This window comes from Galeopterus variegatus, unplaced genomic scaffold (assembly GCF_000696425.1).
Source record: "Galeopterus variegatus unplaced genomic scaffold, G_variegatus-3.0.2 Scaffold2696, whole genome shotgun sequence".
NCBI classification, from domain to species: Eukaryota; Metazoa; Chordata; class Mammalia; order Dermoptera; family Cynocephalidae; genus Galeopterus; species Galeopterus variegatus.
Window position 1 is genome coordinate 6,358 of NW_007728807.1, and position 12,928 is coordinate 19,285.

General features: G+C 42.1%; 1 protein-coding gene across 1 annotated transcript in view; it reads right to left on the bottom strand.

Moving 5' to 3' along the window:
- Nucleotides 1-10,395: 10,395 nt before the first annotated feature.
- ENOSF1 (enolase superfamily member 1) overlaps nt 10,396-12,928 on the bottom strand; it is a 20,003-nt gene continuing 17,470 nt past the window's right edge. Inside the window, exons 11-12 of the mRNA XM_008582687.1 lie at nt 11,371-11,452; nt 10,396-10,798 (exon numbers count right to left, since the gene is read on the bottom strand). Coding sequence (XP_008580909.1) covers nt 10,697-10,798; nt 11,371-11,452 — 184 coding nt within the window. The 3' untranslated portion in view covers nt 10,396-10,696. The remainder of the gene's footprint in view (nt 10,799-11,370; nt 11,453-12,928) is intronic.

The following is a 12,928-nucleotide window of genomic DNA, read 5'->3' on the forward strand; positions in this document are numbered from 1 at the left end:
GACTGTTGGTTTTTGCTGTGTGCGTGTTGTGATGGGCGGTTCTGTTTCTTTTTTTTTTTCCTTTTTTTTGTCTTTTTTCGTGTCCGGCAACGGATCGCAACCCTCACGGGGCTCTCTTCTTGTTCCGCTCCCACGTGGTGCTTGCGGCTCTTGGGGGACAGACGCCGCTGCTCTTCGCTATGCAGTGTCTTTCTCGCTGTGGTGACTGTTGGTTTTTGCTGTGTGCGTGTTGTGATGGGCGGTTCTGTTTCTTTTTTTTTTCCTTTTTTTTGTCTTTTTTCGTGTCCGGCAACGGATCGCAACCCTCAGTGTCGCAGCCCTGTTTTCTGACAATATTTGCACCTGAAGGCATTTGAGTTTGAGATTCCTAGTGTGTAAGATGTAAATTGCATTACATAAAGTCTGAAGTCAGAATCCTGGGTGATCCCAATGTGTAAGGAGCAGACAGGAAGAGGATGTCAGGTAAGATACAGGAGCAGTAATTGTGGAGTGTTCTCCTAGGACACTTGGCGGCGCAGGCTCCAGGCGCGGGGCGGCCGGGGTCGTGTGCGCCTCAGCCCCAGCCCGGGCTCCAGGCTGAATTCCGCTGGGTGAGATTAGCCACACGCTCCGTGTCCGAGGCTCTTGGCCGGGTGAGCCAGCCTTCTTGGGGCTCTCTTCTTGCTCCGCTCGCACGTGGTGCTTGCGGCTCTTGGGGGACAGACGCCGCTGCTCGTCGCTCTGGAGTGTCTTTCTCGCTGTGGTGACTGGTGGTTTTTGCTGTGTGCGTGTTGTGATGGGCGGTTCTGTTTCTCCTTAAAACTCTGACCCGGGAAGTAACCTTGTTAACTCAGTGCTGAAGGATCTGCCCCTGTCGCCCGGTCACTCACTTTTGATTTGGTTTCTGCTAGGTTGCGTTCATATTTGTTCCTACCTTACCTAACGTTCTTTGTCTGTGACTTCATTATGAACATAGCGTGAAATGAGACAAGAATGCTTAATGCCACTTTACTTTTGCTTTGCTTTTAATTTCGGATTTTGTTTAGTAAAACATGAGGTTCCTTTCGACGCAGTTATTTGGAGGACAGTTTTTTTATATGACAATATTTCCATTTGCTGTTGCCTTTTTGAAGTCATTCAGCTCGTGTTTTTACTGTTACAGAATCAATTTTTTTTTCCAAATTTAAGTTTTGTGAGCAAATTTTACGGTAAGAGTTGAATAACTAATGTACTAAATGACTATCTAAGTATATCTTAAAGTGCCAAGAGTAACTGATGAGTCTTAGGGAGGTTTGAGTGGGTTTTGTGTTCCACGGGGCGTACTTTTAAATGTGTTCAATTGTACGCGTAGATCTACTATTAAGGATTACAGTAAATTTATATACCCAGCTCTATATCAGGTACTGGGCATATACCAGTATACAATATAGACGTTTCCCCAAGAAACTGACTTTCTCAATATACAGGAGTTAAAGTCAAAGATGAGGCCATCCACTGAGAGTCTTGTCAATCATTTGTTCATTTCAGAGATTTTTTTTGAGTACCTACTATGTGCTAGGCATTGTTCTAGGTTTTGGGAAATAGTGATGGACCAATAGGCAAGGCTCCTGCTCTTAATGGGCAATCATTTCAGTGGAAGAAGACAGATACAAAAATAAATAGTGGTGAGTTCTGGAAGAAATTAAAATGGATGTGATAGTCTGGGGGACTACATTTGACTTGATGATAAGGGATAACCTTAGAATGTTATCTTAGAAGGTAACGTTTAAGTTGAGGTGAATGTCAAAAGGAAGGAGCTAGTTATACAAAGATCTGGGAGAATACCCTAGGTCCCGAGATAGGATTGGGCTTGGGGAGTGTTGTAGGAATAGACATTACAGTATGTGGTGAGTGAACCCGAGAGGGGTTAAAGATGAGGTGGAAGAGGTTGACAGGAGTTCACAAGGTTTTCAGTAGGGGCACGGTATGTGATTCATATTGAATGGTCCTTTTGATTGCTGTGTGGAGAGTTAATTGTAGAATGGCAAAAGAAGCATGGAGACTGATCAGGAGGCTTTTCAGTAGGGTAGGGTGGTAGTAGTGGAGACAAAAAAATGTAAAACGTTTCACAGTGTGTTTTGGACATAGACACATGTTTTGCCCTCAGGAACAGACTACACCAGTAGGTTTTATTTGGCAACAGTGTTTTTATTGAATTTAATTGGCTTCAGGTGGGGCCTGTAGTTTCCAGTTGACCTCAGTCCTTACAGCCCTGTTTTCTGACAATATTTGCACCCGAAGTCATTTGAGTTTGAGATTCCTAGTGTGTAAGATGTAAATTGCATTACATAAAGTCTGAGGTCAGAATCCTGGGTGATCATAATGTATAAGGAGCAGACAGAGGAAGAGGATGTCAGATAAGATACTGGAGTAGTAATTGTGGAGTCTTCTCCTAGGACACTTGGCTGTGAAGGAAAGGCAAGATGGTGGTAGCAGGATGTGCAAAGGAAAGATCAGGGCAGGTTGTCCTCTGCTACCTCCATCCTAATATGGGAGAGTTTTGAACATGTTTATAGAAATCAGGAAGAGAGAATAGTTAGAAATATCGAAGAGAGGGAAAAGCTGGGGCATGATCTAAGTAGAGGGTGCTTATATGATAGTTTGTGATGAATTCGCTGTGTATTGACATAGTTTGAAAACATTTACTTATTGATTCACTCAAATTAATTGTCTCCTTTGTGCCAGCAGTGCAGTAGGTAGGAGTGCAGTGATATGCCAAACGGGTGGAGTCCTTGCTCTCATGTAGCTTAGGTTCTAATGTGGGAAGAAACACAAGTAGGCGTGTGAATTATACAGCATGTCAGATATTGCTCAGTACTTTAGAAAAAAGAAAGCAGGGCAAGGGGGTTGGGACTGCTGTGCCCAACTCTAGGTTGATGAGGAAAGGCCTGACATTTAAGTGAACATTGATACAGAGACCTGAAAGACATGAAGGTACAAGATGTGTAGATACCTGCAGCATCAGGGGCTGGGCAGAAGTAAGAGCAAGGGCAAAGGCCCTGGCGGAAACTGCTTAGCACATTTCAGGGACAGCAGGGAGGTTGAGATGGCTGGAATGGAATGAGTAAGAGAGGAGTCGTAGGAGGTGAGGTCAGAGATCATTTAGTCCCTTGCTGGTTATCATAAGGATAGCTTTTTATTCTGAATGAGACGGGAAACCGGTGGAGGGAGGGTTTGAGCTAAGAGTAATGCTATGTGACTTATCTTATAGGAGTAACTTTAGTGTGTGGAGAATAGACTAAGGGAGGAAGAGTGGAGGCAAGAGATAGTCCAAAGGCCATTGCAGTGTCAGATAGGAGGTGGTAGTGGCTTGACCAAGGTGGCAGCTGTGGAAGTAGTGAGGAATGGCAAGGTTCTGGTTGTATTGTTAAATTATGGCCATTGGGATTGGTGTAGGGATTGCATATAGGGTATGTGTGTGAGAGGACTTAGTGGAGACTAAGGTTTTCAGCCTAAGCAACTAGGGATTGGAGTTGTCATTTTCTCTGGTAGGGAAGATTGAAGAGCAGGCTTTTCTTGAGGGGGTTGGAATGAGGTGGAGTCAAGATTTGAGTTTTAGGTGCCTGTTAGAAATCTAAGTGGAAATGTCATGTGGACAGTTGAGTATCAGAGGTTCAGGAGAGAGGCCCATGCTGGAGGTGTAAATATCACATGGTATTTAAAGGTTTGAAGCTAAGGACAGTTCCTCAGACAGGGTGTGTAGATGGAAGAGATTGAGGACCAAGCTCTGGAGTCTTCCACTGTGTGGAAGTCCTGGACTGTCCAGGTTCAGACAAGGACAAGGAAAAGAGGCAACTGGTAAAGGCTTAGGAGAACCAGACAGCTGTGTCTTGGGAATCAAGTGAGGAAAGTATTTCCCCAAGGAAGGAATAATCATCTGAAACCCATACTGTTAGGTTGAAGAAGAGGTCTGAAAACTAACCACACCATTCTAGGGTTTGGCAACAAGGAGATCAGTGGTGATGTTGACAAGCATTGTTTTGGTGGGTTGAAAGCCAGATTAGGTGTGTTCAGGAGTAGAACTTTATGACTAGTCATGGTTTCTTTTGGGGGATTGTGTGGTAAAGCAAGCACAGATAGGTGTGGTGGCAGCCAAAGGGCGATAATGGGGTGCAAGATAGGGAAGGCTTTTTTAAAAGATGGGAGAACTAACACCATGCAGAGCATGGGAATGATTGCACAGAGAGAGAAGACGACGATGTTTAAGAGAGGGTAGTTGTTGCAGTGGTGAGAGGGTTTTGATCAAAGTGGAGAGGTATACTTCAGACAGGAGCATGGGCACTTCATAATCAAGTAAGTTTTTATAGCTCTCTAGTGGTCTTAAAACTTTTTCTACTTTATAGAGTAATTGAATTAATCCATATTACCTAAAATCTATACTTTAATCCATTTTTCATTGGCCCTAACACAGCCCTTTATTCTTACCATATATAGTAGGTCTTTGAATAGTCTTACATGCTTTAAGTCCTCTGCCTTCCTGTACTGTAGTTTGATTGTACCCGTCCTTTCATTGGTTACAGAATATAGTCCAAACTTCCTAGTACACCATTTAAGGTTTTTAGGATCTGACTCTATTCTGTTATTCTAGTTTTATTTACTTCATCCATAATCAAGTAAGTTTTTATAGCTCTCTAGTGGTCTTAAAACTTTTTCTACTTTACAGAGTAATTGAATTAATCCATATTCCATAAAATCTATACTTTAATCCATTTTTCATTGGCCCTAACACAGCCCTTTATTCTTACCATATATAGTAGGTCTTTGAATAGTCTTACATGCTTTAAGTCCTCTGCCTTCCTGTACTGTAGTTTGATTGTACCCGTCCTTTCATTGGTTACAGAATATAGTCCAAACTTCCTAATACACCACTTACGGTTTTTATGATCTGACTCTATTCTGTTACTCCTAGTTTTATTTGCCATGTTATTTTATACGCTGTGGCCAAAAATACATTGGAGTATTTATTATTGCCACCATAGACTTAGTACTTAAGAGTGAATGTTGGAGTCAGACCTGGGCTTGAATCTTGCCAATTGTATACCCTTGGGAAAATTTAGCTAATTTAGTCTCTGAGTTTGTTTCTTCATCTGTAAAATGATAATACCTACATCATAAGGTTTTCAGTGGATTCAGTGTGTTAAGATGGTAGGTATGCAGTAAATTTTACTTCTTTTCCCCCTTAGCTCATGCTTATTTGTTATCCTAAAAAAATCCCTCATTCCATACTCTTCCTGTAAAAGTTTTTCTCATTCTTTAAGGTACAGTTCCAAAATCCTGTCAGTTTTTTAGTTTTTCCTGACTTATCTTTTTGTTCTCTCCCTCCTTATATGCTTTACCGAATTCCACGCAGTGCTTACATGAAAGGAATTCTGGAAGATTTTTGGGAATGAGGAACATCCCACATACTGTGATCAGAGTCAAGTTGAACCAAGCACCAGTGTGGGTTTGTAGGTTCTCCATGGATGGTGTAGATTTTGTGCCAGAGTCATTCGTGTACCACTTCTACCATTGTTGCCTTGTCCATGTGCCAAGTATACTTTATTTAACTTAAAATTTTTCTTTGGATGGGCTCACTTTTTAAAATGTACACTCATCCTTAAGAATAATCTCTTAAGTCAGGGGCTAGATTTTGCTACTTCTATTTTTTTCTATTCCATATTGGAATGAGTATATAACTGCCAAACTTTTAAATATTCCCTAAAATCATCTGCATATGCCATCAGTGTTATGCCATCTTTGCTTTCTTTACTAGGTAAGTTTGTGGTAATTTGTTTTCCTTGCTACACTAAGCCAAGAGTAAATTAAACTATGTTGTATTTCATTACTATGTTAATTATATGAAGATAAGTTTAATGTTTGATGTTAATATTCTCAGCTATAAAGTAGCAAAGTATTCTGAGAATTACTTTACCTCAGAATATTTGCCAGTAGTATCCCCTCTTAGTGATGTTCCAAAAGATGATTTTTTCCTAAGATTTATCAGTTTTCTAAGATTTATGAGACTTGTACTCTTAATCATTTGAAAAAGTTTTAGAGTGATGTTTGATTTATAAAGTACTTTTGTGAGTGAGATGGAAGATTTTCGAGGTATAGCAGAAGAGTCATTTCCAAGCTTTTTAACCAGTTCAGTGCTTGGTAATACTGGGATTTTGGAAAATGTCACTCTGTCTTCAAATCTTGGCTTGCCTGTTGCTGTTTCCACACTTGATCGAGATAGGTCCAGCACTGATAATAGGTAAGATATGTTTGGACCGATTTTTTTCTTTTAGATCTATAAAACCTACAACATACTTGATATTTACATAAAACTTCTCAGTTAAACTTGAGCTTTTTGCTCGAGATGGCCAAATATGAAAAATGAATATAGAAAAAGATAGAACTTACTATCTTATTCCTTGTTTCATTGCCTTATCAGTGGGTGGGATTGGGATTTGAGCACTAGTGACCATTTTTGGTCCACTAATTGCTTTTTCTGTCTGCAGATTTTTGGATTTGTATTAGTTTATCCTTATAAGCAGCTGGTAATATAAACCAATTTGTTAATGAAGTTCAAAAGGGGAATTAACCATAAGAGTGTGGGAGTATCTGCTGAAATCAAGGGCAGGAATGCAGAACTGTGCCACAAGAAGGGACAGCAGTTGGGATCTGGGAAGTGACTAGGACTCGGGTTTCTGTTTTCCCACTATACTTATCTCTGTGTAACTCTTTCATTCTCCTCCTCCTTTTAATACACTTGTTTTATCTGCTTTTCTGTATTATATTGCATGTCTTTGCCAAATATGCTGTCTTTCTTCTAACTACTACTTCTACCTCTGTATTTTTTTTGCATTGTTTCATTTTATTCCTCTAACTTCTTGATCATCTGGAATACAGTGATAAAATAACTGACTGTGTGCTCGTTTACTGATTCTATCACCTGTGTTATTTCTGGGTCAGTTTCAATTGATTTTTCTACTTATTATGTGTCACATTTTCCTGCTTCTTTCTGTGCCTGGTAATTTTGGACTGGATACCAGACATTGTGAATTTTACTTTCATGGGTGCAGGATACTTTTGTATTCCTGTAAGTATCTTGAATTTTGTTCTGTGGTAAAGTTTTTTGGAACTGTTTGATCCCTCAGTTGTTGCTTTGTTAAGCAGGACCACATCTGTCTTTAACCTAGAGACAATTTTGTCCCAGTTACTGAGTCAAAACCCTCCTGGGTTCTCTATTCAGTGGTAAAAGGAACTAATAACTTTGATTATTGTTTATCAACCTGAGGACAGGTTGATGTGTGGAACATCCCTTATGCAACAAGTGTTCTACTCGTTGCTGTGTCTGAGATAAAGATGACTGTGCTCCAACTGTGGGGCTTTAAATCAAGGGAAGGGCAGTGAGCACATGAGCAGGGCCAAGGCAGGCACCTGCTTGAATGACCACAGGCACTTAACGTGTCAGGGGCTGTAAGGTACTAAGCACCAGTACCAGAGAGGAAGAGCCACATTTGGGACCATCCCAGAGGTGGTATTTTAACTTGTATTTATGCTTGAAGGAGAATTGAAATGCAAATGTTTTTCCTTAATTTTAACTTTCCAAAGTCTGTCTGTTCAAATCCGTAGGTTATAGCAGTCAACAAATGATTTGATATAGCAAACAATATATAAGTATGTGTGTTTCATGAGCCCCACTATAAAAAGATTTAGAACCAAAAACCTTTTAGCCCTTTCCAGATTAAATGTCATTTTTTAAAAGTTACTCCTTTGAGGGGGCTTGGCTGCTTTTAAGTACAAGGTGACTTAAGACTTATTCAGATGCTTCTCTGTGTCTGCTCCAGTCGTGTTGGACACAATAACGTGAGGTTGTGACCTGTGTCCACATCCTAATTGCCACTGTCTGTTTGTCTCAGGAATCCTGGCTTGCATCCCTTTCTGTTAATCTTCAACAGCTGTCATCTTTCCTTCCTCTTCTGCCAGGGACAGTAGGGATAGGGATTATGGAACTCAAGTAGCCATTCTGAGTGCTGCTATAAATTACAGATAGAAAAACAGACTATGTCCCTGTCTTTAATAAATTTACTGAGCGTGATTACAAAAACGTATACGTGATGAGCCACCAGGCTCCTGACACTGTAATGTAAAAAAAATACCCTTCACTCTTGATCTGTGTGAGAGAACCAGTTGGTTACACTCCAACAGTGTTATGTAACCAGGGACAAGGTATCTGCAGTTGTCCACCCTCTAAAATAACTTTGTTGATAAGATAGTCTGTTTCATGAAGAGACATGGGGAGCAGAATTAGAACAGGCGGTACAAATATGGCAAAATAATGGTCATATTTTGTTGCTTTTAGCTTTAGCGAGAACCAAGACCTTTCCCAAAGCTCAAAATCCTTCAAAAAGTTGAGACCATCGATGATTTCAAAGCTGAAGACTTTCCCATTGAAGGGTAAGATCCTCACCCAGCAATCAAAATGGAAATGGCTGTTTAGAGTGCTTTCGAAGGAGCTGTTTGAAGGATATTGCCCGACTTTAGAGGGCGGACTGAATGCCCAGGTGGAAGTGCTTTTTGCTCTAAAGGAAGAAGGAACTAGGTCAAAAATCCATCAGTGACCTATCAGTTGTTATTTTTTTATTTTAATTTTTATTTTTTTTGGCCAGACGGGATCGCAACCCTGGGCACAGTATGGTCGGCACTACACTCAGCCAGTGAGCATACCGGCCATCCCTATATAGGATCCGAACCCACGGCCTTGGCGCTACCAGCGCCACACTCTCCTGAAATGAGCCACGGGGCCGGCCCTATCAGTTATTACTAATTTTTAAGGATATTGCCCTTGGCAAACAGAACTGTGATGGTTCTTTTAGTAATAAAAGGCCTTGAGTTTGATTAATCCACTGAGGTTGTATGAAAATGAGATTATGAATAAAGTGAGGAGAAAAAATGAATACACTTGAAAACATACATGCATTTCAGCCCCACATTTCTGTGATGGTTGGTGAGTTTAAAGAATTACGTGTTACGGGGCCGGCCCGGTGGCGCACTGCTACAGTGCGCCGCTTGGGAAGCGCGGCGGCGCTCCCGCCGAGGGTTCGGATCCCACATACAGACCGGCCGCTCACTGGCTGAGCAAGGAGCGGGGGCAACACCGAGGGTTGCGATCCCATTGCCGGTCCCGGTCCGGTACGGGCGCAACACTGAGGGTTGCGATCCGTTGCCGGTCATCATGAAAAAAAAAAAAAAAAAAAAAAAAAAAAAAGAATTATGTGTTATAGCTGTTGTATATTGCTGTAATAAAGAAGTGTTCTGCATTTGTCTATGTATTTTTCATTCCATGTTGCTGCTTATCTGCTTGGTTCCTGCCTAATATAGAGTTAACCTAACCCTCCTAAGTAATCTGCTGTATTCTTGTTTGGATGCTACTTAAAGGGTTAGAGTAGTTTTTATAAATGCTGATTAAACTATATTTTGCCCTATTTTTCTGTCATTGTCAGGTTAGGGCCATAAGCTACGCTAATTGCTGGTTGGGGTTATTGTAGGACTCCTGCTGATGTAGCCAGTTGTAAAGTTACATGACTACACCAATTGTAAAGCTACGTGGCTACACCAAATGTATGGCTAGGCAATCCACAACTAAGCCAAAACGTTTCATTATTTTAGTTATGCTAAGTTTCCATTTGTATTTTCAGGGCTAGGGCTCACACCCTTCAAACCCATTGTACAGTTTGGGTCACCAGACCCCTCACACGCAGGCCCATGCTAGATCATTGGGAAAAGATCCCAGGACCCGTTGGCAGACAACATGAGCTCAGTCCTCAGCTTCAGAAGCAGCAGCGGCTTACAGATCCAGCAGTGGTCTCCCATGGCCCCCCAGGGCCATCCCAGGAGTGGAGGTCACTGTGGATCAGAGCCACTCATCCTTTATACTTAAGTCCATAACCCAGGGCACCTGGGTGCACATGCGCAGTTACATTAGACAATAAGGAAGGAACACCTGGGCGCAAGTGCAGATTTATATCAAACACTCGGCAAGATTCTGAACATCTGAGGGGCCCTGACCATTTTCCTTCACTTTCCCTACAATCAATCATCCCATTCTAATGCATTTTATCATTAAAACATCGTGACCATTTAGGAATTTTTTTAAGGGTTGTAAAAAGAAAACTAAAAATACCATTTTGCCTTCACTGGTTTCAGTGTGGTGTGAATTCTCTAATAATATGCTTAGACTGGGCAAGAAAGGAGATGCTGAACTACTTCAGGGCTAATCAGTGAAATCTTCCCTTTCTTGCATAGCAGATACCCCCTGGTGCTGCAGAACTATTTTTTATTTTTTATTTTTAATTTATGGCAAGTTAAATAGAATAGGAAAATTTTCCAACAAATTATGCAATACGCTGCTTATTTTCAAAGTACAGTTTAATGTCTAGTTACCAGCACTTGATAGAAATTTTGTGAGAACACCTTCCTAGGCTTTGGGTTAGTTAAATCTAAATTTAAAGATTAAATAGGAAAATGTACATTGATTTGCTAAAAGAATCAAGTAATAATGATTACTGAACTGATTCCTTAGGTTAATATGACTTTCAGCTGAACTCATCATGATTGGTAGGATTTTTTTTTTCCTTCTATTTTTGTGAAACCATATCCAAGAAATTTTAAGCCTTTTCATTTAAAAAAGAAAAGCGTAAGGGCTGAACACTTAATTTTCTTGAGCGGCATGGAGTTTCTTCCAGACTTCACCATCTGGATACTGGTGTTTCTTTACAGATTCCTCCTTCATTTCTGTTGAATAGCCAGCATCCTATCAAAACAAAAAGTTTAGTGTTAATAACCACCTGGAACAAAAACATGTTTTAGGTATTTCTGCTGCTCCAAGAAATGCTTTTAAATCGAGGCCAGAGGAACTGGAGTAATATTTTAAAAATAAGTTTCAGATTGAAATGTGTCAGAGGGGCACACATTACTGGCGACTTGCCAGGATTAGTTAACTAAGCTAATCAAACTTCCTTTGATAGCTCAACTGCTGTGGGTGAAAATGAGCCATGATCTCTTGAACATGATCCGGATAAATGGTCCAGATAACACAATTGCAGTCAAAACCTAACTCACTAGATAGTGCCAGGTGTTTCTGCACAAGGAGCATGTGTTTTAAAATCTCAGCTATTGAGGAAAGGCTAACATTAGAGAAGCCTTGTCAGGGACAACTTACCTCCAATCCCTGAGCATACTGAATGACTAAAGAGCCATCTGTTTCTAGACACTGAAAATAAACTCTAAGGAGTCAAAACTCAGTGCCCCATGGTCTAGTTCACAGAATGGGTGCAGGAGTGGCTGGCAGCATTTCCTCTGCGAGGCCTCTTGGCCACAGCTCACCTTGGGAGGCATGTAGGAAGCCTGCCTGATCATCACAGGATACTTGAAATGTTCATGCAGGTGGCTGACATATTCACACATCCTGGGGGAAGGAATGAGACGGGGGGCAGTAATGCCTGAAGTTAGACTGATCATCACAGGATACTTGAAATGTTCATGCAGGTGGTTGACATATTCACACATCCTGGGGGAAGGAATGAGACGGGGGGCAGTAATGCCTGAAGTTAGATGACTCATGTGGTTCCATCTGCTGAAGCAGAGGGGAGGGCACCACAGTGAGAAACGGTGGGCTCGGTCAAGGCTGAGCTGTGACATCCTGTGTTTCCACGTAAATCCCTTAACCTCTGTGCCTCAGGTGCTTTCCATCTGTACAATACAGCAATGTGGAGGCTTCGATGGAATAAGCCAAGAAATCCCTTGTAACCCTGAAGGTTTTGTGATGTCTAAAAGGCATCAATTCAGGGCCGGCCCGGTGGCGCACTGGAGAGTGTGCCGCTTGGGAGCACGGCGGCACTCCAACCAAGGGTTCGGATCCCATGTGGAGGCCGGTTCCCGCTCACTGGCTGAGCGCGGTGCGGGCGCAACACCAAGGGTTGCGATCCCGTTGCCGGTCAGTAAAAAAAAAAAAAAAAGACAAAAAGGAAAAAAAAATTTTAAAGGCATCAATTCAGACTCCGTAAGTATTTGGGATTATTTAAGTGCCTTTTGCCAAAAGTTAGATGAACAGATTAAAACCACTAAGTGAGGTTCCTTCCAGGTACACAAATGATTTAAATGAAGAGCACAGGTTCTAGAATCAGACCGATCTCTGTTCAGGTTCTGTGTCAACCACCTTCTAGTTTTGTGGCAGGGACAGGTGGCCTAACCCTGCTGCCTTACTTTAGTCACCTGTTAAAGAACAGCAGCAACAGGCACGCCTGGTGCCGAGGATACACAAAGGCATGGGCAACAGAGGCGCTCCTGGTTTCAGTGGACACGGGCACTAAGTCATCGACTCCAATCTGTTGTCTAATCTCTAGAGGATGGCACGGAGGAGAGGGCAGTCGGGCCTTGAAAGAGGAACGGGCATTCCACACAGGATTGCAAAGCAAAGCGCTGAGGTGTGGCGGCTTTCCCTGCACAGGGCCATTCCCAAGCAGGGAAGCCTGCAAGAGGCACTATCTCCCCTCAGTGGGTGTCCAGGGACATGGTGTGCTGAGGTGCAGGGGTGACCCTCCTCATGCCTCAAGACTCCAAGGACCCTTCGAGGTTGATCAGAACCTCTCCCTTTGTCCCAAAGGCAGGAATTGCATGAGGGAGGGCAAAAGCAGAACTGAGGAATGTTAACTTTCTTCGCTACAGATCCAGAATATTAGTTGGAAGGGAAAGAAAAATGACCTAGTCCCAACCTTCATTTTCCAGATGAACGAACTGAGGTTCAGACTTGTGTGAAGTCGGGCCTTGAAAGAGGAACGGGCATTCCACACAGGATTGCAAAGCAAAGCGCTGAGGTGTGGTGGCTTTCCCTGCACAGGGCCATTCCCAAGCAGGGAAGCCTGCAAGAGGCACTATCTCCCCT